Genomic DNA, 24,411 nt, shown 5'->3' on the forward strand with positions numbered 1-24,411 from the left:
CGCTCTCGGCCGGCCCTGATAGCACGAATGAGAGCCAAAGAGGTCACACGTGGACTTGCCCGTGGAGCGGATTCCCGCCTTTGGCGTCTCGCGGAAGGGGGATATGGGAGGGGGCGGTGGAAGAGAGGAGGCCGGGCGAGTCCCCCACTCTGCACAGGTTTAAACTGGCCCATTCGCTCCACGGTATTGGTTTCAAGTCGACCCCGTAAAATCGGAGGACCCAGGGCCGGAGGAAAAAGAGGAACTACATTTCCCAGCAAGCCGAAGGCGCCCGGCGCCGGCCATGCTTTCCGGCGCGTGTGAAGCTGTTGCCGGCATCCGGTGTGCAGGCCGACTCATGGATCCCGACGGCCGGTGGCGGCACCTACCCAGGGGGCCCAGCCTAAAGCACTTGACCGACCCCTCTTACGGGATCCCGCGGGAGCAGCAACAGCCAGCGTTGCAGGAGCTGACGCGGGCGCATGTCGAGTCCTTCAACTACGCTGTGCGCGAGGGGCTCAGCCACGCGGTGCAGGTGAGCGCGGCGTCCTCAGGCGAACCCAGGCTCCCCTCAGCTCTGGGTTCGCCTGCGGCCCTAGCCCCTGCTCCAGGCGGGCGGAGGAGAGGGGGCCCGGCGAGGATAGGGGTGGGGGGCTTGTGAGGCGTTGGAGGAGGGCCGGGGGAGAGGTGATTGAGGCTCGGGGCCTGGGAGGGGGAGATCCAGGAGGCGGGGGGAATGGGGCACATGCCGCGGGCAGGGGTCCCAGAGAGAGGGCTGGGAGGTCGCAGTATAATTTCAAATAGTTGTAACTCCTTGACCGTGCTAGGCTCAGCGCGGGTCTGTGTTGAGGAAGGTATCAGTGAGGCATAAAAAAGAGGTTCCGTAGGAACCATTTGATCTACGGGAAGTGATTGGTACCATCATTACACAGCATTTGCTCAACATTAAAGTGATTGGTCTAGAGGGTCACGGTGCCAGAGTTCAGGTGAAGATGGTGGGGGGAGGGTCTCATTAGTAAGCATCCCCTTGTCTCCAGTCACTGGGCTCTAAGGGTGAGGGAGAGGCAGGCCTGTAGAGACAGTTCTTGCTTGGCATCATGTTTTGGGTGAGGAGGTGGAACTGTGAAGGCAGTCGATGCCGGTACACTTGAGCACTGCTCGGACAAGGGGCGGCCGCATGGTACTCGGGGAGCACAGAGGAGGTCCAGCTAGTCCAGGTGTACACGAATTGAAGAGGAAAGTGCGTTCCCTCCAGGGGAAGTGAAGGAGCAGAGCGCAAGGGGACTCTACCCTGTGCTTTTGTTGGGTAGGGCTTGCATGGTGGGAGGGGTGGAGAGAATGTGGAGAGCTGTTTCAGTCTCTGATGCTTGAACTCTATTCCGCAAAAAATTCGGAGCCATTGAGGCTTCTTTGAAGTTTAATTATTCCTTGACCTGTTGGCAGAAGACAAGATATTTTTGTCTGATGGGAACTAATAATGTCTATTATGCCTGGACTCATTGTATCATGTCTATGAGAAAAATTATACGTCTACTTAAAAGTTAATTGGCCCTGGGGTTTATGAAAACAATGAAAAAGAGCAGTGTTGAGATGATCAAGGAAGGTTTGACCTAAAATGATGGAGCACATGTACATAAGAGATTTTTATGGGTAATATGTGGACCAGCAGTTCTCAAACTTTTTGGTCCCAGGACCCCTTTCCACTCATAAAATTCTTGAGCGATTCCCAAAGAGCTTTTGTTTACTCTATTAGAAACTGAAATTGAGAAATCTTAAAAATACTAATTCATTGAAAAAGAGACCAATTTTATACTAACTTTTTATAAAAAATATTTTCTAAAGCAAAAATGAAATTAGTAGATGAATGATACTTTTGTGTATCTTTTTAATGTTTGGCTTATTAGAAGACAGCTGGATTCTCAACTCTGCTTGTATAGTCAGTCTCTTTTGATATGTTGTTTTGGTTGAAGTACATGAAGAAAATCTGACCCAGATAACGACGCTGCAATTTAGTTTTTGAAAATGTTGTTCCATGAAGCACAGTAAGGTAAATGACTAATGTTTACAAAACCAAGGGGAAAATAGCCTTCATCAGATCTTGTTTTGCCCAGTTTCTTTGGAGTAGATTTCCTCCATCTGTGAGTGCAAGTTGATATGTCTGTCACGTTTGTGAATTGCCTACTTGCTAAAGTTTATTTGTAACCCCCAAACCAGTACTCGCCAACATCTGCAGGGACAAAAAATTTGAGTTGCCCATTGTACAGCCATCCCAACTCGGGTACGATAAGGCGACACTCTTGCTTTCTTGTTTCAAGTTCTTATACTAAAAATAATGAGATAGTAAGAGAGATATGCTCATTTTTTTCCAGCAGATTCAAAGTGTTCTTTTCAAAGTTTCTTCCGTTTTTCACGTTCTTATTGTGTTCTTTTTGTTGGTGATTTTGCTGTTTAAAACAGACATCATGCGTAGTGCTGAAGTGCTGTGTAATGTTGCTAAGTGTGAGAAGGCTGTGATGTGCCTTCAGAGAAAATGTATGTTAGATAACCTTTGTTCAGTCATGAGCTAGTGCTGATGGCTGTGAGATCAGTGTTAGTGAACCACGGTATGTATTAAATAAGATGTTCCTAAGTAGAAACACACATAAAGGGAATTCCCTGGTGGTCCAGCGGGTAAGACTCTGTGCTCCCAATGCAGGGGGCCCAGGTTCAATCCCTGGTCAGGGAACTAGATCCCACATGCATGCTGCAACTAAAGATCCCGCGTGCTGCAACTAAACACGCTGCAGCAAAGATCCCGGGTGTCGCAGCTAAGAGCCGGTGCAGCCAAAATAAATAAATGTTTTTTTTAAAAAAAAAAAAGAAAGAAAGAAACCCACATAAAGCAAGGTTATGTATTGATCAGTTAATGAAATGCTGTGATCAGAGACTGGCAGGAACCTAACTTTGTATTTCCCCTGAGAACAGAGGTTCAGAATTCACTGATTCAGCACTTGTGGTGACTTTATGGGCCGTAACTATCTTGAATAATGAGAATTGGCTGCGTTGAGATATAGATAGTGCAGCAAATGGCTGGAGGAAGTGAATCTTCTAATCTCCTTTTGTAAACTATTGCTCTATCCTGCAATAGGAAATATGTTAAACTTTTATTTTAGAATAAAATACTGAATTCTAAAATACCAGCTTTAGATAAAATTTTAAAGTTTAGAAAAGGTCAGTTGAACTCACGTGAGGTGGAAGAACCTCCCTCGTATTCTTAGCTCCATTTTTGGCATTCTTGCTATTTCAGCACTAAGGCCAGGAGGTTGTTTAGAGTTAATACGTACGAGAACTCAGTGATGCCCCTTCCTCAGTTCAGCGGCGCTCCCTCCGGGGAGTGGTACAAAGAAGCAACTGCTGTGGAAGGGGAAGAACCACCATGACCACCACCAACCCCTTGCATGGCTCTGGCTTCAGTGTGAGGCCACCGTGGAATGAAATGTACAAAGATCAGCCTAAAGAATGGCATTATTAGAGTGTCTGTTGCTAAATCAGTAGGGTGTGTCTGTATCCTTGCTCTGTTGGCAGGAGTCCCATTTGTCTTGCATGCAGAGGGTACAAGGTACAAATGGGAGGGGTGGGGGAGAAATTAGGAGTTTGAGATTAACATATACACACTACTATATATAAAATAGGTAAACGTCAAGGATCTACTGTATAGCACAGGGAACTAACTATACTCGATATCTTGTAATAAACTATAATGGAAAAGAAACTGAAAAAGAATAGATGTGTGTGTGTGTGTTTAATATATAAGAATAGAGAAGTCAAGCACTTGGTTCAGAGAACAGCTTTGTTCTGTACACAGCTGTATCCCTAGAACCTGCTACAGAATCGGACATGTAGTAGACAGTCAAAAAAAATCTTGTTAATGCATTACAGTTTTAGGTACTTAGGATATGAGTAGACTGGATGTAGCTTTAGCTGTTTTTCAGATGTGTCACATTAGCATTATAGCCATCAGTGCTTATAGAACACATGGGATTTGAAAGAGTCTTAGAGAAAAAATACCTTGGAAATGCAAGCAGCTAACAGTGTGAATTGTGTTTCAGGCCATCCCTCCCTTTGAATTTGCTTTCAAAGATGAGCGGATCTCTCTTACTATTGTGGATGCTGTCATCAGTCCACCCACAGTTCCAAAAGGGAGCATCTGTAAAGAGCTCAATGTTTATCCAGCAGAATGCCGGGGCCGAAGGAGCACCTACCGGGGAAAGCTGACGGTGAGTACAAGAGGCAGTGTATGACTTGCACACTGTACATTTTTGAGAATAAGCCTGGTGCCTAACACAGTTTATACCAGAATTCTACTTTCTTAGTGCTGTCATCCAAGAGATGCCATCTTTTCAATCTAAAGCATAAAATCATTTAGTGTATGGTCTTCTGCCTTAATCTCTTCAAATACTCATTCTTGTAGATCTGGATATTTCCTTTTGTACGAAATAATTTTTTTCTCTCTCATTTTCATTTAGGCCGATATCAGCTGGGCAGTGAATGGAATCTCAAAAGGAATCATTAAACAGTTTCTTGGCTATGTTCCCATCATGGTGAAATCCAAGCTTTGCAACTTATACAACCTTCCTCCAAAAGCCCTCATCCAGCACCACGAGGAAGCAGAGGTACCTACAGGGGTCCCATGCAGTCAAGGGCCAGGTGACAGTAGAAAGCGCCGGAGCTGGGAGAGAGAGGACGGGAAGCTTGTCGGGAGTGGGGGAGGGGGGTCCGGATTTCTTTCTCTGCTTCAGTCTCTGGATGGGTAACGTGGGGCATTGATGTTTTGTCTGCACACTGCATAGGCCTCATAATGAGTCTCACGTGAGACAATGTATGAAAAAAAAACCACTCCAGTTAGAGAATATGATTATTATGGGGAAAGAATTGGTAGGTTTCTCCTACCAACTGATACATATTTGGATACGTATTTGGTTTTTTTTAAAGCTGTCTTAACCACATATCTGTCTCAAATGTCTGCTTTACCCACAGTCAGATTCTGTGGACGTATTAAATGCTTCATGTACCTTCCATTCAAGCCCTGTTAGGTGGCTTTGCAGTATTAAGTTGAAGTAATCAAGACATGCAAAAACTACAAATAGAACTACCATATGACCCAGCAATCCCACTACTGGGCATATACCCTGAGAAAACCATAATTCAAAAAGAGTCATGTAGGGCTTCCCTGGTGGGGCAGTGGTTGAGAGTCTGCCTGCCGATGCAGGGGACACGGGTTCGTGCCCCGGTCCGGGAAGATCCCACATGCCGCAGAGCGGCTGGGCCCGTGAGCCATGGCCGCTGAGCCTGTGCATCCGGAGCCTGTGCTCCGCAACGGGAGAGGCCACAACAGTGAGAGGCCCGCGTACCGCAAAAAAAAAAAAAAAAATGAGTCATGTACCAAAATGTTCATTGCAGCTCTATTTACAATAGCCCGGAGATGGAAACAACCTAAGTGTCCATCATTGGATGAATGGCTAAAGAAGATGTGACACATATATACAATGGAATATTACTCAGCCATAAAAAGAAACGAAATTAAGCTATTTGTAATGAGGTGGATAGACCCAGAGTCTGTTATACAGAGTGAAGTAAGTCAGAAAGAGAAAGACAAATACCGTATGCTAACACATATATATGGAATTTAAGAAAAAAAAAATGTCATGAAGAACCTAGGGGTAAGACAGGAAGAAAGACACAGACCTACTAGAGAATGGACTTGAGGATATGGGGAGCAGGAAGGGTAAGCTGTGACAAAGCGAGAGAGAGGCATGGACATATATACACTACCAAACATAAGGTAGATAGCTAGTGGGAAGCAGCTGCATAGCACAGGGAGATCAGCTCGGTGCTTTGTGACTGCCTGGAGAGGTGGGGTAGGGAGGGTGGGAGGGAGGGAGACGCAAGAGGGAAGAGATATGGGAACATATGTATATGTATAACTGATTCACTTTGTTATAAAGCAGGAACTAACACACCATTGTAAAGCAATTATACTCCAATGAAGATGTAAAAAAAAAAAAAGACCAGCAGACTCTGCTTACAACAGGGGGGCTGTGTTGTGTGGTGGGAAGAGGGTTTGGTGGCAGATCTGGGTTTGACATCCAGCTGTTCCGCTTACCAGTCCCGCACCTTTGGGAAATTTAATCTCCCTGAGCCTCAGTTTTCTCTTCTGAAAATGGGCATATAGCTCTCTCTCATTATTATGGGATTAAATGTTATGCTGACATAGAGCACTCAGCGTGATATGCCTGCTTCATAGTAGCTCCTTATTTATTACAGAAACGTTCTATTAACTTATTAAAAATTAAATATTAAAAATATTTTCCTATTTAGCTAATCCAAATTTCTGGTTTCCAGAGCTTTCATACAGTCAAAAGTTTTTTAACTTATTCAAGAAGCCATACTTGTCTGGAAGCTAAACGATTACTGTATTCATCTTTAGACTTCTCTTTGGAGTAACTTGTTTTTGTTTGTTTGTTTGTTTTGCGGTACGTGGGCCTCTCACTGCTGTGGCCTCTCCCGTTGCGGAGCACAGGGTCCGGACGCGCAGGCTCAGCGGCCATGGCTCACGGGTCCAGCCACTCCGCGGCATGTGGGATCTTCCTGGACCAGGGCTCAAACCCATGTCCCCTGCATTGGCAGGCGGACTCTCAGCCACTGCGCCACCAGGGAAGCCCTCTACAGCCGTTTTAATGTGCTTAAGAATTAATAAAGTCTGCAGTTTCCAAGGGATCCACAGTTCCTCTTGCCCGAGTGCACCTCTTCTGCACATCTGTTTACGAATGAGGGTGGTGATCGCAGTTGGTCAGTTTCATGTTTACGGGTAGTTCTATATCTTTGTTTAACAAATTTTAATTCGTCTCTTTGGCAGGAAATGGGAGGCTATTTTATAATCAATGGCATTGAAAAAGTCATCCGAATGTTGATTATGCCTCGCAGAAATTTCCCCATCGCAATGGTAAGACCAAAATGGAAAAGCAGAGGGCCTGGCTATACTCAGTATGGTAAGTTATAGTGATTTTTTGGAATGTTCTTTTAGAAAAATTTAAGCTATTTTATTGGGTCGGCCAAAAGGTTCGTTCGTTTTTTTCCGTAAGATGGCTCTAATAGCAGTTAGTTGTCTTTAAATTCATTCGAAACAATTCTGTTAGATTGTATTTGACAGCTGTCATATCAGCGTGCATTTAAAAAAAGACATCAAAATTAGTGAATTTTTGTGTAGCCATTTTAATATTCAAGAAGAAAGAAAAAATCAACATTTTTCAGCATATTATGTTTTATTATTTCAAGAAAGGTAAAAACGCAACTGAAACGCAAGAAGAAATTTGTGCAGTGTGTGGAGAAGGTGCCATGACTGATTGAACGTGTCAAAAGTGGTTTGCAAAGTTTCGTGCTGGAGATTTCTCTGGACGATGCTCCACAGTCGGGTAGACCAGTTGAAGTTGATAGCGATCAAATCGAGACATTAATTGAGAAAAATTAACGTTATAGGACTTCCCTGGTGGTGCAGTGGTTAAGAATCCACCTGCCAATGCAGGGGACACGGGTTTGAGCCCCGGTCCGGGAAGATCCCACATGCCACGGAGCAACTAAGCCCGTGCGCCACAACTACTGAGCCTGTGCTCTGGACCCCGTGAGCCACAGCTACCGAGCCCACGAGCCACAACTACTGAAGCCCACGCGCCTAGAGTCCATGCTCTGCAACAAGAGAAACCACCATAATAAGATGCCTGCACACCACAACGAAGAGTAGCCCCCACTTGCCGCAACTAGAGAAAACCTGCACACAGCAACGAAGACCCAAGGCAGCCAAAAATTAATAAATAAATTTTTAAAAATCAACATTATGCCACGCGGGAGATAGCTGACATACTCAAAATATCCAAATCAAGTGTTGAAAATCATTTGCATCAGCTTGGTTATGTGAATCGGTTTGATGTTTGGGTTCCACGTAAGTTAAGCGAAAAAAACTTTCTTGACCTTATTTCTGCATGCGATTCTCTACTGAAATGTAATGAAAACATTCCGCTTTTAAAACAAATTGTGATGGGCGATGAAAAGTGGATACTGTACAGCAATGTGGAACAGAAGAGATCATGGGGCAAGTGAAATCAACCACCACCAACCACACCAAAGGCCGGTCTTCATCCAATAAAGGTGATGTTGTGTATATGGTGGGATTGGAAGGGAGTCCTCTATTATGAGCTCCTTCCGGAAAACCAAACGATTGATTCCAGCAAGTACTGCTCCCAGTTAGACCAACTGAAAGCGGCACTCGACAAAAAGCGTCTGGAATTAGTCAACAGAAAACACATAGTCTTCCATCAGGATAATGCAAGACCGCATGTTTCTTTGATGATCACTCAAAACTGTTATAGCTTGGCTGGGAAGTTCTGATTCACCCTCCGTATTCACCACACATTGCTCCTTCGGATTGCTATTTACTTTGGTCTTTACAAAATTCTCTCTCCTTTTTTTTTTATAAATTTATTTTATTTATTTATTTTTGGCTGCGTTGGGTCTCTGTTGCTGTGCGCGGGCTTTCTCTAGTTGCGGTGAGCAGGGGCTACTCCGTTGCAGCGCACGGGCTTCTCATTGCAGTGGCTTCTCTTGTTGCGGAGCATGGGCTCTAGGCACGCAGCCTTCAGTAGTTGTAGCACGTGGGCTCGGTAGTTGTGGCTCGTGGGCTCCAGAGCGTAGGCTCAGTAGTTGTGGCGCAGGGGCTTAGTTGCTCCGTGGCATGTGGGATCTTCCTGGACCAGGGCTCAAACCCGTGTTCCCTGCATTGGCAGGTGGATTCTTAACCACTGCGCCACCAGGGAAGCCCCAAAATTCTTTTAATGAAAAAAATTTCAATTCCCTGGAAGACTGCAAAAGGCACCTGGAACAGTTCTTTGCTTAAAAAGATAAGTTTTGGGAAGATGGAATTATGAAGTTGCCTGAAAAATGGCAGAAGGTAGTGGAGCAAAAGGGTGAATACGTTGTTCAATAAAGTTCTTGGTGAAAATGAAAAATATGTCTTTTATTTTTACTTAAAAACCGAAGGCACGTTTTGGTCCACCCGATATTAAAAAGTAGATGCATCCAAACAGAGTCTTTGATATTTTTCTCCCATATATGTATAATTTTTTGTTTTTCTGTTAAGCATTTCTGTGTTATAATTTCATAGTGGGACTTTTCTACTGTGTTCAATTTTTTTTTCAAACTGAATGAACACATGTATTTATGTTACTGCTTACGGTGCTGAAGGATGCTGACTTGGCCAGGTGTAGGTACAGGCCTCGGAACTCTTCTGGTTCAGGGTATGTGGCACTCCCCTCGGTCTCTGGCTGACAGTGACCTGGCCTCTGTTGATCACTCTCCGTGACAGTGGCTGGCTTCACAAGATAGCATTTTGCGTTCACGAGCCCTGTAGTTAAACAATTTATTCTTATAATTGAGCTAAAAATCAGTCTCTAATTGTAGCCATGCATGCTCAGTGGTAGTGTTGCTGAGTTTCTGACCATTTGCTCTGTTTGTTTAAATAGGAGTTTCAATGCACTGTGTGAGGGAAGAACATTCCGCCGTCAATATGAACCTTCACTACTTGGAAAATGGCACGGTTATGTTGAACTTTATTTACCGGAAAGAACTGTTTTTTTTTCCTTTGGGATTTGCACTTAAGGTGTGACTTACTGAATATACTTCTCTCGTTAGGGAGTGAGTCATTGGAAATGGTGTCCTGTGCAGGATGGATATAGGTTGTCCTCATCAGAGTTCATGCTGTGCTGGCGTCTACTACTGCTCCATAATAAGTTACCTCAGGGAATTTCCCGGTGGTCCAATGGTTAGGACTCCTCGCTTTCATTGCCGAGGGCCTGGGTTCGATCATTGCTTGGGGAACTAAGATCCTGCAAGCCACGTGGCGCGGCCACCAACAAAAAAAGTTAACTTAAAAGGCAGTGGCTAAAGCATCGCTAAACATTTCTCTCACAGTTTCTGCGGTCAGGAGTTTGGAAGTTGCTCCAGATTTGGGCAGCTCTGGCCAGGGTCTCCGGAGGTTGCCGTGAGATGTCAGCGGGGGCTACAGTTGTTTGGAAGGCTTGCCCGGGGCTGGAGGATCCCCTTCCGAGGCGGTTCCCTCATGGCTGGCAAGTCACTGTGGGCTGTTGGCAGGAGGTCTCAGTTCCTCTCCACGTGGGCCTTTGCACAGGCTGCTTTGAGGCAGCTGTCTTCCCCAGAGAGTTAGCCAGGAGAGCAAGGCGGGAGCTGGAGGGCCCTTGAGACCCTGCCTTGAGAGTCATGCTTCAGCTTTTCCACCATGTTCCATCGGTCACACTGGCCAGCCCTGGCTCAGTGTGGAGGAGACCAAGGTTGTGGATACCGGGAGGTGAGGATCATGGGACCATCTTGGTGTCTGTCATACAAGCATCGCCCTGATTTTGAAGAGCTCACTTAGATTCAGCGATAGCGGAGTGCTAATTTTTCTCGGGTATTAAAAAAAAAAAAAAAAACCAGAATGGTTACTAAATGATTAAGATGGTTTAGTTATTAGCAATTTTAAAAAAGAACCTTTTTTTCTTTTCTAGGCACTTGTCAGCTTTTCCGATTATCAGATTTTTCAGGAGCTCATCAAAGGAAAGGAAGATGACTCTTTCTTTAGGAACTCTGTTTCTCAGATGTTAAGGATTGTAATGGAAGAGGGATGTTCCACACAAAAACAGGTCCTTAGCTATCTGGGGGAACGCTTCAGAGTAAAACTCAGTCTTCCTGACTGGTACCCAAATGAACACGCTGCAGAGTTTCTCTTCAGGTATGTGCTTTTGTTTATTGGGGGTGGAAGGTGTCCATGCTTCCTTGTATTGATGTAGCTGGGGCTGGTGAGTCATCTGGGAATCAGAATGGCCCTGGGGGTAGGGTTCTGGCTTAGAGCAAAGTAGGGCCCAGCTTTGTTTCTGCAGTCATCCTCGCCTTTTTTTTTTTCTGGTAGCTTCATACCTTGTGTTGTACTTTAAAACTTTTGAAATAACTTCAGACTTCCAGAATTGCTGCAAAAATAGTACATTGGACACTCTCGTTCACTAGTTCTTAATATTTTTACCACTTTGCTTTGTTGCTTTCTCTGCATATCATCAGCGTTTTTCTTTCTGCATCCTTGAAAGTTGCAGGCGTCACGTCCCTTTATTTCCCCAAGGCTGGGACCTGGTCTTCTGTAACCACTGTGTAGTTATCAAAGGAGCCCTGCTCTAGACCAGCGCTGTCCCATCTGTATCCACGAGCCACACGCTGAGCATCTGAATGGCCAGTGCAGCCGAGAAGCTGAATTCAGTAGGACATCGAGTAGTATCGGCGGCTGAATCGTTCTAAGCTTTTCCTTTCTCTTTTGGCAGCCAGTGCATCTGTATCCACTTGAAATCCAACACTGAAAAGTTTTATGTGCTTTGTCTCATGACCCGGAAGCTCTTTGCTTTAGCCAAAGGAGAGTGCATGGAGGAGAATCCTGACAGTTTAGTGAATCAAGAGGTCCTGACCCCCGGGCAGCTCTTCCTCATGTTTCTGAAGGTAAATGCAGGCTGCTTCACCCCAGAGCAGTCGTACCTCTTGTGGGATGACGTGGCCATTTCCAGCAGTATTGTTTCCTGCATTTTTAAAATTTCTCGTTTGGGCATTTTATGTAGTCTTTTTTTTTTTTTTTTTTTTTCCTACTTTTTGTCTGTTTGTTTAGCAGTAACGGACTTACAGACCTTAGCTTGGCCAGGTTCAGAAATGTCTTTAATGTTTTTATAGAAGCTAAATAAAGACAATATCAAATCTTGGTCATAACATTAATGATAAAGTGTAACTGGCCTGTATTCACACATCCAGTCAGTCCCCATTATTCACAGAGTCTGTACTTGTGAATTCACCTACTCGCTAACATTTATTTGGAACGCCAGCAGTGTCAGCACTCCCGGGATCATTTGCAGACATGCACAGGTGCTAAAGAACTGGAGTTTCCTGATGTTCGTGGCCCCAGCTGAGGTCTGATGAGCTGTAAACAAGGGTCTCTACTGCCACGTTTTTCACAGTTTTGTGCTTTCTGTTGGTGATTTTGCTGTTTAAAGTGACCCCCAGGCTCAGTGCTGAAGTACCGTCTAGTGTTCCTAAGTGTAAGAAGGCTGCGACGTTCCTTATGGAGAAAACACTTGACAGGCTTTGTTCAGGCATGAGTTACGGTGCTGTTTGCTCTGAGCTCAGTGGTGACGAATCAACAGAATAAACTAAGGTGTCTCTCAACAAACACAAAAAACGAGGTCATGTATCGATCAGTTGACGAAAACGTTGTCAATGACCAGAGACTCCCTGAAGTCTAACCCTGCATTTCCCCTAGGAGCAGTGCTTCTGTGCTCGCCAATGCAGTGTTCACAGAGACAGGATAGGACACGATTACTGTAAATAATGAGAACTCTGTGTGTGTTGGGAGAGAATGTTGGCATGACACAAAAATAATTGTATAAGCAAGTTGACTTGGTAGCATTTTATATTTTGAATATCATCCCTAAAAAAGATTTAATCTAAGAGATCACAGAACAACGGCAGGGAAGATGGAGAGGACTGAAGTAAAAATCTCCAAGTTCCTAATCTGGTCAATAATTAAATTCTTACTTGAAGGTAATAACTTTTGTTTCTGTCTGCTCTGTCTATAAAATTAGATTGAGAAATTTTGGTAGTCTAGAATTTCCCTGATAAAAATTCAAATCAGGCAGAAGTTTCAGTCACCTTTAAAGACTAATTTACATTTCCCTCCTTAAACTGAAGCATGTGGGTTCGTTGTGAGCTGGCCGTGTTAGAAGTACCTTCACTTGCACGACATTACCAAGGTGACCTGTTTCAGCAACAGAGGAAAGGAAACTTGGAACTTTTTCAGAGAATTCATTGCTTAAAAGTGTCTGATTTCCTTACCTTTGCCTCCGTTATACTCAAGCTTTTAAACCTCTGAATTCGGGACATGAAAGCAATCTTCAGAAGGTTCACGACAGTGACCTGATACGAATGACAGGCTTGTATAACCATCTCAGTGAGTGTTGTCACAGAGACTGAGGTCCCTGTGATTGGGTCCGAGGCTGCTTAACAGGGTTGGGGAGTGAGGGACGCTGAAGCGATTCCGCTCTGAAGTGTGAGAGCAGATGGGGAGATGCTGTACTTCCTTCTCAGCGCTGCGTCGCTCTTCATAGGCTTGTCCGCCCATCTCCACATTAGCCCTTTTACCAGAGAGGCTGGTGAGCCTCATGGGAAGGCTTCCTGGAGGGCTCTCGCTTGCTTCTGCTTGTACTGAGTGTGCAGACCGCACAGACAGGTCCACAATCGCTCGCCTGCAATTCCAGATCCAGAAAGTATGAGAACCAAAAAAAACAATAAGAGTTGGCATCAAAACCTGATCCGAACCAACAGGAGGCTTTTTGTAACTTGCATTTGCTCTACTTAGTATGACAGTTTGTGTTTCAGGGTAGAAACGTGTTCGATTATGAGCCCGTGCCTCAGTCTCCATCATGGGTGTTAGGTAATAAAAGGTCTGTGTGCCTGTCACCTTTCGGAAGCCTAAAAAGTTCTTAATACTGAAGTGCATTTGGCCCACGGGTTTTCAGAGGTCCTGTAATGCCGTGCTTCCTGAGGAAGAGTTTGTTGTGAGGCTGAAGTAACCATGCAGAGCGCCAGCTTGTTGTACGTGCCCAGTAAATGCTAGCTAACCTCGAAGAGACCATGGGCAGGCCTCTGACCCAGGAGGAAAGTTTAGCTCACTCTTTCCGCCTCCCCGTCTCCGGTTCCAGAGCATTTTACCCACATCTCTGTTCCTCATCTCTGACTTCTTTCCTCTTTTCTCTTTTGTTTTCTCTTCCTTTTCCATTATGTTTCAACTTTTATATGAGAAGAACGTGTCGGTCTTTCCTACTGGCTTGTCAGTCAGGGGTCCTGTGTGTTGGGTGTCATTTGGGGACTTCGGGCTGCTGCTTTGTCTCAGGGCTTTGTTGTTGTTGCCTGTTTCTGGGGTTGAAGGTCTTGCGATTGTTTGATAAGAGCATTTGAATTAAAAACTTTTCTAAGGCCCAGGCAAACCAGTTTCGGTTCTTTTCCATTAGTGTGGGTAATCTCGACTGGGAGCGATTTTGTTCCACCCCAAGGGACCTTTGAGAGTGTCTGGAGGCGTTTTTGTGGGTAAGGGCCAGGGATGCTGCTGTAACATCCCACAGCTCACAGAACAGCCCCTCGTCACAAAGAACTATCCAGCCAGCTGCCCACAGTGCCGAGGCGAACCTCAGCACTGCAGAAGCCTGTATCTTCTGTCTTAAGAAATGCCTGAGCTGCAACAGTACTTTGAAAAGCTGTTTTTTCAGGTTTATAGTTCAGAAGTTTTCCGTGTCAAACGTACGAATTAGTGGGCTTTTGTTACGGATGTGCAGGTTATGTAAGAGTAAATATCCTGCTTGTGCTCATTAAAATACCTAACAATGTAAAGTTTTTCTTATTTCAGGAAAAATTGGAAGCTTGGTTAGCATCTATTAAAATAGCTATAGACAAGAAGGCCCAGAAGACCAATGTGTCCTTAAACACTGAAAATTTGATGAAGATTTTTACTCTGGGAACAGACCTTACAAAACCATTTGAATATCTTCTTGCTACTGGGAATCTACGTTCTAAAACAGGTGAAATTAAACAGAGAGGCTTCATTTAGTTACGATTTTCAAATCATTTGCTTAATGTAGATTTATATATTGCTGAGAGAGATTCTTTTCAAAAGTGAACTTCTTACTCATTAAAGACCGATTTCAAGTTGTAACTTTTGACAGGTGTATATTGGGCTGTAGACTGTATAGTTGAAATCTAATTTTAATGATCAAATGCATTTCCTGTGCCTCTTTCTACAAAACTAAAGAAAGCTTAGATCTCTGAGGAAAGGTTAACTAGATGGGTTGTCTGGGAGGGTTGTTAGACGTGCGCATCCCTAAACCAGTTGTATTAGAATGACTGGAAGACTTTAAAAAGTGGTTATTGAGGGCCCAGAAATCTTTTTCTTTTTTTTTTTTTAAACAGATGATCCTGGTGCAGATTCCTTAAGGGCTAACAAATGCTTGTGTGTTATCCAGCCCTCTTGGATGAATCCCATTTAATTACTTGCTATTTTATTACTCATTTAATGTTTTCCCACAAAGGAGATAGTGTAGAGGAGATGGAGAAACAGTCGAGGCTAATACAGTTCGTGAAATCTGGGGATTTTTATTGTGTTTTTAAGCTCTTCCCCTCACCAGAGCTGAGTAAACTTTGTGATGACCCACTCTGTGATCTCTAGTGTACTCTGAGGTTTTATCTTATCAGAGCCTCCAGTAAAAGATAGGCTTTTTTTTTTTTCCTTAAGTTTAGCCCATTTTCATTGACATTTGTTTTATTAAGGTCTCGGCTTCCTGCAAGATTCCGGACTTTGTGTTGTGGCTGACAAGCTGAACTTCATACGCTATCTCTCCCACTTCCGCTGTGTGCACAGAGGGGCAGATTTTGCCAAGATGCGGACCACCACAGTACGCAGGCTGCTGCCGGAGTCCTGGGGTTTCCTTTGCCCCGTGCACACCCCCGACGGGGAGCCCTGTGGTCTGATGAACCACTTAACCACCATATGTGAGGTCGTCACACAGTTTGTGTATACAGCATCTATCCCAGCTTTGCTCTGCAACTTGGGTAGGTGGTGTACAGCAGCCTTGTCTTGTTTGCTTGTGTGGGTTTTAACAGGTGCAAAGCTATTAAGTTGTGCTTCTTTGGGGGCTGAGCAGAGAGTTCTTGTAAGGGCGATGGGTGAAACACTGTGGATAACCTGTGACATTTTGTAAAGCACTTGCTATCTTCAGAAGGTGTTGATGGCTCATGGAAGAGCGTTCTTTATTTAATTAGAGTCGATTCTTGGTATTTGCAGTACTTCTGTAAAGTCACCACTGGCACTGAATTAGCAGATACTGAGCCGTTGTTCCTGGGGGAACAAAAGATTAGGTTCCTGTGAGCCTCTTGGCACAGCGTTTTCATCAGCTGGTACATAGCCTTGCTTTATGTGTGTTTCTGTTTCAAGACGCCTTACTTAATGTATATCGTTGATTCATTAATGTTGAGCTCTCAGCCAACAGCACTGTAACGATAAGCTCGTCTAACACGTTTTTCCATAAGGCTCAGCAGGGCCCCGTGCTTAGGAACCAGCACTTTCACACTGTGCTTGAAGGCCATTATAAACAGCAGAATCACCAACAAAAGCACAAAGATGCAAAAAACATGGCACTGAACAGAGTGCGGAAAGGACACTTGTTTACAGTGTGAGCTGAAACAGACAGTGCTGTCACCTGGTTTGAGCTCAGCTGGGAACACGTGTATCCGGCGATTCAAAATTTTCACTGCATGTCCTCAAATGATCAAAAAAGCGCCACTAGTATTGATATTGGGGTTACAAATAAAGTTTAGCTAGTCGGCAAATTTGTGATATGTGAACAATGAGGATCAAAGGTAATCAGATTTTTGGGAAGAAGTTAATATGTTTACATGGCTCAGAAATCAAAATACAAAAGGTGCACAGGGAAAAGCCTCCCTTAAACCCCTGTCCCCCTGCTCCTCTCCTCACCGGCAATTAGAGACAGTAGATTTGGGGGGTCCTTGCTGAAATGATTTAGATATTTACTCAGGCAATACAAAAACATTCCGGTGTAGAGACAAGATGACTAGATAGCTAAAATGATGAAGCACTTGTTGAATGTGGAGGGAAAGTTAAATGTTGGGGAAAGCATCCTGATGTGATCATTCCGTTTCCTCGCTTCACCAGGCGTCACTCCAGTTGACGGAGCGCCACATCGGCCATACAGCGAGTGCTACCCTGTCCTGCTGGACGGTGTCATGGTTGGCTGGGCGGATAAGGAGCTTGCTCCTGGCATTGCCGATTCTCTCCGACATTTTAAGGTGATCTCGAGTCTCTGTGAATTGTCCTGTCCTTCCGTCTTAGGTTTTCAGTCATTTTCTAGTTGTTGAGGTAGCCCCAGGGCATTCTCGAGTGTCAAGGGGTCTGGAGGTCAGAAGCTAATTACAAAAGTGCCCATACATTCCCTCTGGTGGCAGCGTCTTGCCTTGTACTGACGTCATCAGTTAGGGACAGTGACAGGTATTTGACCTGTACTTTTTTTTGGTGGTTTCATTGAGGCCCTAGTCAATTAATCTAACACACTTTTAACTTTTTTTCTCTTGGTAAATACTAGTGGCATATAGGGGACCTTGAAATATGGACTTTATATTTCAAGTAATATTGAAACTATACAAGATACAAGTCATAACCTGTTGCCTTCTGGGTCCTGAGATACCTTTTTTTTTTTTTTAAAGGCCGTTCCATGCATCACGTGGATCTTAGTTCCCCAACCAGGGATTGAATCCGTGCTCCCTGCATTGGGAGCGCAGAGTCTTAACCACTGGACCACCAGGGAAGTCCCTTGAAATACATTTTTTTTTAAGTAGAGGGCTTCCCTGGTGGTGCAGTGGTTGAGAGTCCACCTGCCAATGCAGGGGACACAGGTTCGTGCCCCGGTTCGGGAAGATCCCACGTGCCGCCTTTTCACTGAATACATTTTAAAGTAACACCAGTCATCTGTATGTTATTTATTGTTTTAGTATTTATTTATTTGGCTGTGCCAGTTCTTAGTCGAGGCACACGGGATCTTCGTTGCGGCATACAGGATCTTTTAGTTGCGGCATGTGACCTCTTACTTGTGGCATGTGGGATCTAGTTCCCTGACCAGGCATCGAACCTGAGCCCTCTGCAGTGGGAGCTCAGAGTCTTAGCCACTGGACCGCCATGAAAGTCCCCAGTAATCTATGTTGTAGACATCAGAGGATAGAATTTCATTTAGTATGTCTACACACACATTCTTGGTTTACCTTTTCCCCAGTCTCAGTCGTACGCAGTCTGCCTGATACTGGGACTGAGCCCCCAAGAGAGTAGGGCTTTTGCCAGCTCTCGATATGGGGCGAACGGCCATCTGTGTGGGGTTGAGACTGGCAGGGCACTAGGTTTGTTACCTGCAAAACTGATTTAATTCTAAAGATGTTGCTTTTCACATTTGATCTGCTTCTCCACTATACCCACCTCCTGGGTGGCAGGGGAGATAGATGTAAAATACTTCATTTATTCTTAATTGAACTCTTTTTTTTTTTTTTTTTTTTTGAGAACAGGTTTTGAGAGAAAAAAGAATTCCTCCCTGGATGGAGGTGGTCCTGGTCCCCATGACAGGAAAACCAAGTCTGTACCCAGGATTGTACCTTTTTACCACTCCTTGTAGACTGGTGCGGCCTGTGCAGAACTTGGAATTGGGCAAAGAAGAACTAATTGGAACTATGGAACAGGTACATAGACTATGTGTGATTGTATAGTATGCAACTTTCAGAGACTTAGTAACTATTTCTTTTTTAAAAGTGTTACTGGGGCTTCCCTGGTGGCGCAGTGGTTGAGAGTCCGCCTGCCGATGCAGGGGACGCGGGTTCGTGCCCCGGTCCGGGAAGCTCCCACATGCCGCGGAGCGGCTGGGCCCGTGAGCCATGGCCGCTGAGCCTGCGCGTCCAGAACCTGTGCTCCGCAGCAGAAGAGGCCACAGCAGTGAGAGGCCCGTGTATCGCAAAAAAAAAAAAAAAAAAAGGTGTAACTGTTATAATTACAATTGGGGCATTTGAAAGAAAGTCAAAGCTTATTTTCTGCCTCTTCTGTGACCAGCATGAAGCAGTTTTCATGCTCATCAAACTTGAGAGAGGGTTGGCAGTCACATGACTTGCTTTTCCCATCCCGCTCAACTCCCCACGTTCCTTGGCAGCCAGCTCTGCCTCGGGTGGTGAGACTGAAACGTTCCGTTAGAACCGCTCTCAATCTTTGCCTACATTTCTGCAGTTGCAAACTCTGGACTTTGTGCTACTTTAAAAAAAATGTTCCTCCTTCCTGTCTCCCTTCACAATTGGACCAGGGTAGATTTAGAATGAAGTGTGTAAGGCATGTGGTATTTCTAACTGTGGATCCCTTCAGTGTTCATGATACTGGGTGGGAAGTTTTTCTTTCAAGTCTGTGAGAACTAAACTCTGAGAGAGAGAGCTAATACGTGTTAGCAGTCACAGTTATTTTGTATGTTGAACTTCCTCGTCCTTCCTCTTTTCCAGATCTTCATGAACGTTGCTGTCTTTGAGGATGAGGTTTTGGCTGGCGTTACCACCCACCAGGAGCTCTTCCCTCACAGCCTGCTGAGTGTGATCGCCAACTTCATCCCTTTCTCTGATCACAACCAAAGTCCAAGAAACATGTACCAGTGCCAGATGGGTAAGGTGGAGGGGAAGGTGGTGGTAGTCACAGAAGAAAAGGGCTTGTAGTTTCTTTTTAAAATTTATTTATTTTATTTACTTTTTATTTTTGGCTGCGTTGGGTCTTTGTTGCTGCATGCTGGCTTTCTCTAGTTGCAGCGAGCGGGGGCTACTCTTTGTTGCGGTGTGCGGGCTTCTCATTGTGGTGGTTTCTCTTGTTGTGGGGCACAGGCTCTAGGCGCTCGGGCTTCAGTAGTTGTGGCTCGCGGGCTCTAGAGCGCAGGCTCAGTAGTTGTGGCACACGGGCTTAGTTGCTCCACGGCATGTGGGATCTTCCTGGACCAGGGCTCGAAGCCCTGTCCCCTGCGTTGCCAGGCAGATTCTTAACCACTGCGCCACCAGGGAAGTCCCTTAAATCTGTTTTAAAAAATTAAATCTGTATGGTTTTCTGCCATTATTTCTAAAAATATTGCTTCTGCCTCATTCTCTCATCTCCTGAGACTTCAGTTATGCATCATATATGGTATGCCTTTTAGTGTTGTCCCATAAACCACTGGATTTTTGTTCTCTTTTTTCAATCTTTTTTTCTTCAGATTGAATCACTTTTATTGATCTATCATATTCACTGTCATCTAGTGCATTTTTATTTCAGAAAGTTAATTTTTTAGCTTAGAGCTTCCATTTGTTTCATTTTTATAGTTTCTGTTTTATCTGAGAGTCTGATCTTCATTCATCGTGAACATATTTTCCATTACGTGAGCATAGTTATAACAGGTATTTTGAAATCATTGTCTGCCAATTCCAACATTTGGGTCATCTCAGGATCAGTCTGCATTGATTGCATATTTCTGCATACTGTATAGCCTGTGCTATACAGTACGTTCTTATCAGTTATCTTTTTTTTTTTTTTTTTTTTGCGGTATGTGGGCCTCTCACTGCTGTGGCCTCTCCCATCGCGGAGCACAGGCTCCGGACGCGCAGGCTCAGCGGCCATGGCTCACGGGCCCAGCCGCTCCGCGGCACGTGGGATCCTCCCGGACCGGGGCACGAACCCGTGTCCCCTGCATCGGCAGGCGGACTCTCAACCACTGCGCCACCAGGGAAGCCCTAAAATCATTTTGTCTTGAATTGATTCTCTGTACTGTAAGGTAGTAGTACAAAGAAGCGTCTTACCTGCCCCCTGTACCTACCTCACTATGCACAATTTACAAATACCAACATCTTACTGTGTGTGACTGTGTGTGTGTGTGTGTGTGTGAGAAAGTAATCTACTTAGATAGTAGTTACTGTCACTCCATCTCTCCCCCCAGTAGTAGTAATATCCTGTAGTTTGTATATATCCTTTACGTCCCCTTTTTATGCTTTTATTACATGTGTATCCATAAACTAGGTCTAGAATTGGGATGTGTGGCAAATGTACATGAATGCATCATATTAAATGTCATTCTGTACTTTTTCTCATTCAGCATTGTTTTCATGGGTCCTGTTGATACACACTTGTCTACTTCATTTTCACCCCAAGTATTAGTCTGTAGTAAACATAACCAGCATGATTAATTTATTTATTTATTCCCCTATGATGAATATTTAGTTTCCAATTTTATATGTCACCTTTATAATCAAGGAGGAAAAAACGAAACACTAATTTTTTTCCCTTTGTAGGTAAGCAGACTATGGGCTTTCCACTCCTCACTTTTCAAGACCGGTCAGATAATAAACTGTATCGTCTTCAGACTCCACAAAGCCCTTTAGTGCGACCATACATGTATGATTATTATGACATGGATAACTATCCAATTGGGACAAATGCCATTGTTGCTGTTATTTCTTACACTGGCTATGATATGGAAGATGCCATGGTAAGTTCTACCAGGAGACGTAGTTGCATCCTTCTTCGTTTTTAACTTTTTTGTTTACCATCAGATCACTGAAGGAGTATTTCTTGTGTGCCCAGGTGCCTAGTATTTGGTGCATGGCTATGCTGTTAAATAGTTAATTCCTGGTCTAAGTTAAAAGTGACAAGCCTTGAGGGATATCACTAGATATTCATATGCATATAGCCTGCCTGTTTGAGTGCATAGTATAAGTAGATGTCGAATGAATGTAGTCTTGGAAATATCTACCTTTATTGTGTCTGGATTTTAATAGCATAGGTGATTTAGGAAATGTGGATAGTTTTAAAATCAAATGCCTAAACCAGTTGTAATTCTAACCGGGTTTATTTTGAAAACTCTCATTTGGTCTCAGTCTCTTAATGATTCTTTGACTTCACAGATTGTGAATAAGGCCTCTTGGGAACGAGGCTTTGCCCATGGAAGTGTCTACAAGTCCGAGTGTATAGATCTGTCTGAAAAAATCAAACAAGGAGATGATAGTCTGGTCTTTGGAGTCAAACCTGGTGACCCACGGATTCTGCAGAAGTTGGATGATGACGGATTGCCATTTATTGGAGCACAACTGCAGTATGGAGATCCATATTACAGCTACGTAAACCTCAACACCGGGGAAAGCTTTGTGATGTACTATAAGTAAGTTCGCATAGCCAGTGCTGTTGTTTTTGTTTGTTTTTTGTTTTTTCGGTACACGGGCCTCTCACTGCTGTGGCCTCTCCCATTGCGGAGCACAGGCTCCGGACACGCAGGCCCAGCGGCCATGGCTCACGGGCCCAGCCGCTCCGCGGCATGTGGGATCTTCCTGGACCGGGGCATGAACCCATGTCCCCTGCGTCGGCAGGTGGACTCTCAACCACTGCGCCACCAGGGAAGCCCACCAGTGCTGTTTCTTAAAGGCTGTTTCTGAGTGAAATTGCTGGAGGTCAGTGCAAGTTATTTTTCAACAGGAGAATTTTTGGAGAAAATATAAGCGGTAGCTTAGTTATTAACTGAATGGCCATTTCTTAAATGAGACAGAGTTCTGTGGTCTGTTGTACTGCCTTTGTTTTTCCACTTTTCTTGTCAGTCTACTACAGTTGATCAGTTAATCTGTGATTTATTTTAAAACTGTATTATTCAAACTTGAGCATCTCTCTTGGACATGTTGTTAGTAATGTTTCCCAGCTAAAATGTTGAGTTCATTATACCTCTTAATAAAAATAAAATTTTTAAGCTTATTTTACAGCTGTAAAATTGGTTTCAGTAGTAGGTCTTCAGCTGCCTTTCTTGCTAGTATTCTTTCAGATGAACACAGTTCTCTAGTGAACATAATCAGTAGCCCTATTCATAAATATACTTCTAGGGATACCAGCTCTATCTGTATTGGAGAATAGAGGTGAGAATAAGTTCTGCAAATATCCTTTATGAAGCGCTAACTATATCAGTAAAACTTAGTATCTCTGTACATTTTGACATTTTGTCCGGTTTATTTTTTCCTAGGAGTAAAGAAAATTGTATTGTGGATAACATCAAAGTGTGCAGTAATGACACTGGAAATGGCAAATTCAAGTGTGTTTGCATCACGATGAGAGTCCCTCGGAACCCAACTATCGGGGATAAATTTGCCAGTCGTCATGGGCAGAAGGGCATCTTGAGCAGACTGTGGCCAGTTGAGGACATGCCATTCACTGAGAGCGGGATGGTTCCAGACATTCTGTTCAATCCTCACGGTTTTCCATCCCGCATGACCATCGGTATGCTGATTGAGAGTATGGCAGGGAAGTCTGCAGCTTTACATGGTCTCTGCCATGATGCTACGCCCTTCATCTTCTCCGAGGAGAACTCGGCCCTGGAGTACTTTGGTGAGATGTTGAAGGCTGCTGGCTACAACTACTATGGCACTGAGAGGTTGTATAGTGGCATCAGTGGGCTAGAGCTGGATGCAGACATCTTCATAGGTGTGGTTTATTACCAACGCTTACGCCACATGGTCTCAGACAAATTCCAAGTTAGGACAACAGGAGCCAGAGACAAAGTCACTAACCAGCCTATCGGGGGAAGAAACGTCCAGGGTGGGATCCGTTTCGGGGAGATGGAGCGGGACGCCCTTTTAGCTCATGGTACATCTTTTCTCCTTCACGACCGGCTCTTCAACTGCTCGGATCGGTCTGTAGCCCACGTGTGTGTGAAGTGTGGTAGTTTGCTCTCCCCGCTGTTGGAGAAGCCACCCCCATCGTGGTCCACCATGCGCAACAGGAAGTACAACTGTACTCTGTGTAACCGCAGTGACACCATCGACACTGTTTCCGTGCCTTACGTCTTTCGGTATTTTGTAGCTGAACTGGCAGCTATGAACATCAAAGTGAAACTGGATATCGTTTAACTTGACGCTGGCCTTTTGGGTCAAGATTGCTATCAGATTAAAACAAAATGTAACTTTGGTTCATTGAAGCTGTTAATAGTTACTCGAGTTTTTCAAGGTTAAGAGTTCTCAACCAAGACCTGGCAACTAAGAGTGCAGAGTTTCTGAGTTGCTCTGGTATAATAACTGCTGAAGATGACTTTCAGTGTATTTGTTGCTCTTTAAAAGTGATACACTGATAAATAGAAGGATATTCAGGGGAAAGTCTTTCCACCCCCAGGTTCTTCGTATCCTGCTTTCAGCAGGCAGTGACAGTCAAACATTTATTTGTCCATGTAGAGCAGAGCAGCCCAATAGAAATAAACAGTGTAAGCCATATATATGTAATTTTGTATTTTCTTAAAGTAAAAACAAAGGTAGAAAAATTTTTAGCAGCTTTTTTGAGGTGTAATGGTTGTACCAAAAACTGCACATATTTAATGTATATAATTTGGTGCGTTTGAACATATGCACACACTTGTGAATGATCACAATCATGGTAATAAGTGTCACCTCCAAAGGGTTCCTTGTGCTCCTGGGGGTGGTTGGTTTTGTTTTGTTTCTTGGTGTTTTTACGGTAAGAACACTGAACTTGATATCTACCCTATGGACTATGGATAGAACACAGATGAATATATCGCCCCATAAAAACAGTTGTTCAAAAGATTGATATGTGTCTCTAGAAACTGGGTCTTGGTGTAACAAAAAATAATGTATTTATTGAAGGAAAGAGCGATAAAACTGAATGGTGTGTGTAACATGTTTAGAGTGAATGGCTGCTAAAACACAGAAAAATACAACTCAAGACTGAATTCTATATGTGACTAG

At 44.2% G+C, this 24,411-nt stretch overlaps 1 protein-coding gene across 1 annotated transcript; it reads left to right on the top strand.

Moving 5' to 3' along the window:
* Window positions 1-302: 302 nt before the first annotated feature.
* Window positions 303-24,103, top strand: POLR1B (RNA polymerase I subunit B). Its single transcript, XM_027129058.1, has 15 exons — window positions 303-514; window positions 4,068-4,235; window positions 4,485-4,631; window positions 6,875-7,007; window positions 9,531-9,667; window positions 10,572-10,795; window positions 11,373-11,544; window positions 14,492-14,663; window positions 15,409-15,690; window positions 16,811-16,944; window positions 18,205-18,375; window positions 19,174-19,330; window positions 20,974-21,170; window positions 21,586-21,839; window positions 22,683-24,103. The coding sequence occupies exons 1-15, from the start codon at window positions 338-340 to the stop codon at window positions 23,563-23,565; spliced, it is 3,408 nt and encodes a 1,135-aa protein (XP_026984859.1). The 5' UTR covers window positions 303-337; the 3' UTR covers window positions 23,566-24,103.
* Window positions 24,104-24,411: the final 308 nt, after the last annotated feature.

Source organism: Aethalodelphis obliquidens, unplaced genomic scaffold (genome assembly GCF_003676395.1).
Source record: "Aethalodelphis obliquidens isolate GAN/ISIS:26980383/991018 unplaced genomic scaffold, ASM367639v1 scaffold35, whole genome shotgun sequence".
NCBI lineage: Eukaryota > Metazoa > Chordata > Mammalia > Artiodactyla > Delphinidae > Aethalodelphis > Aethalodelphis obliquidens.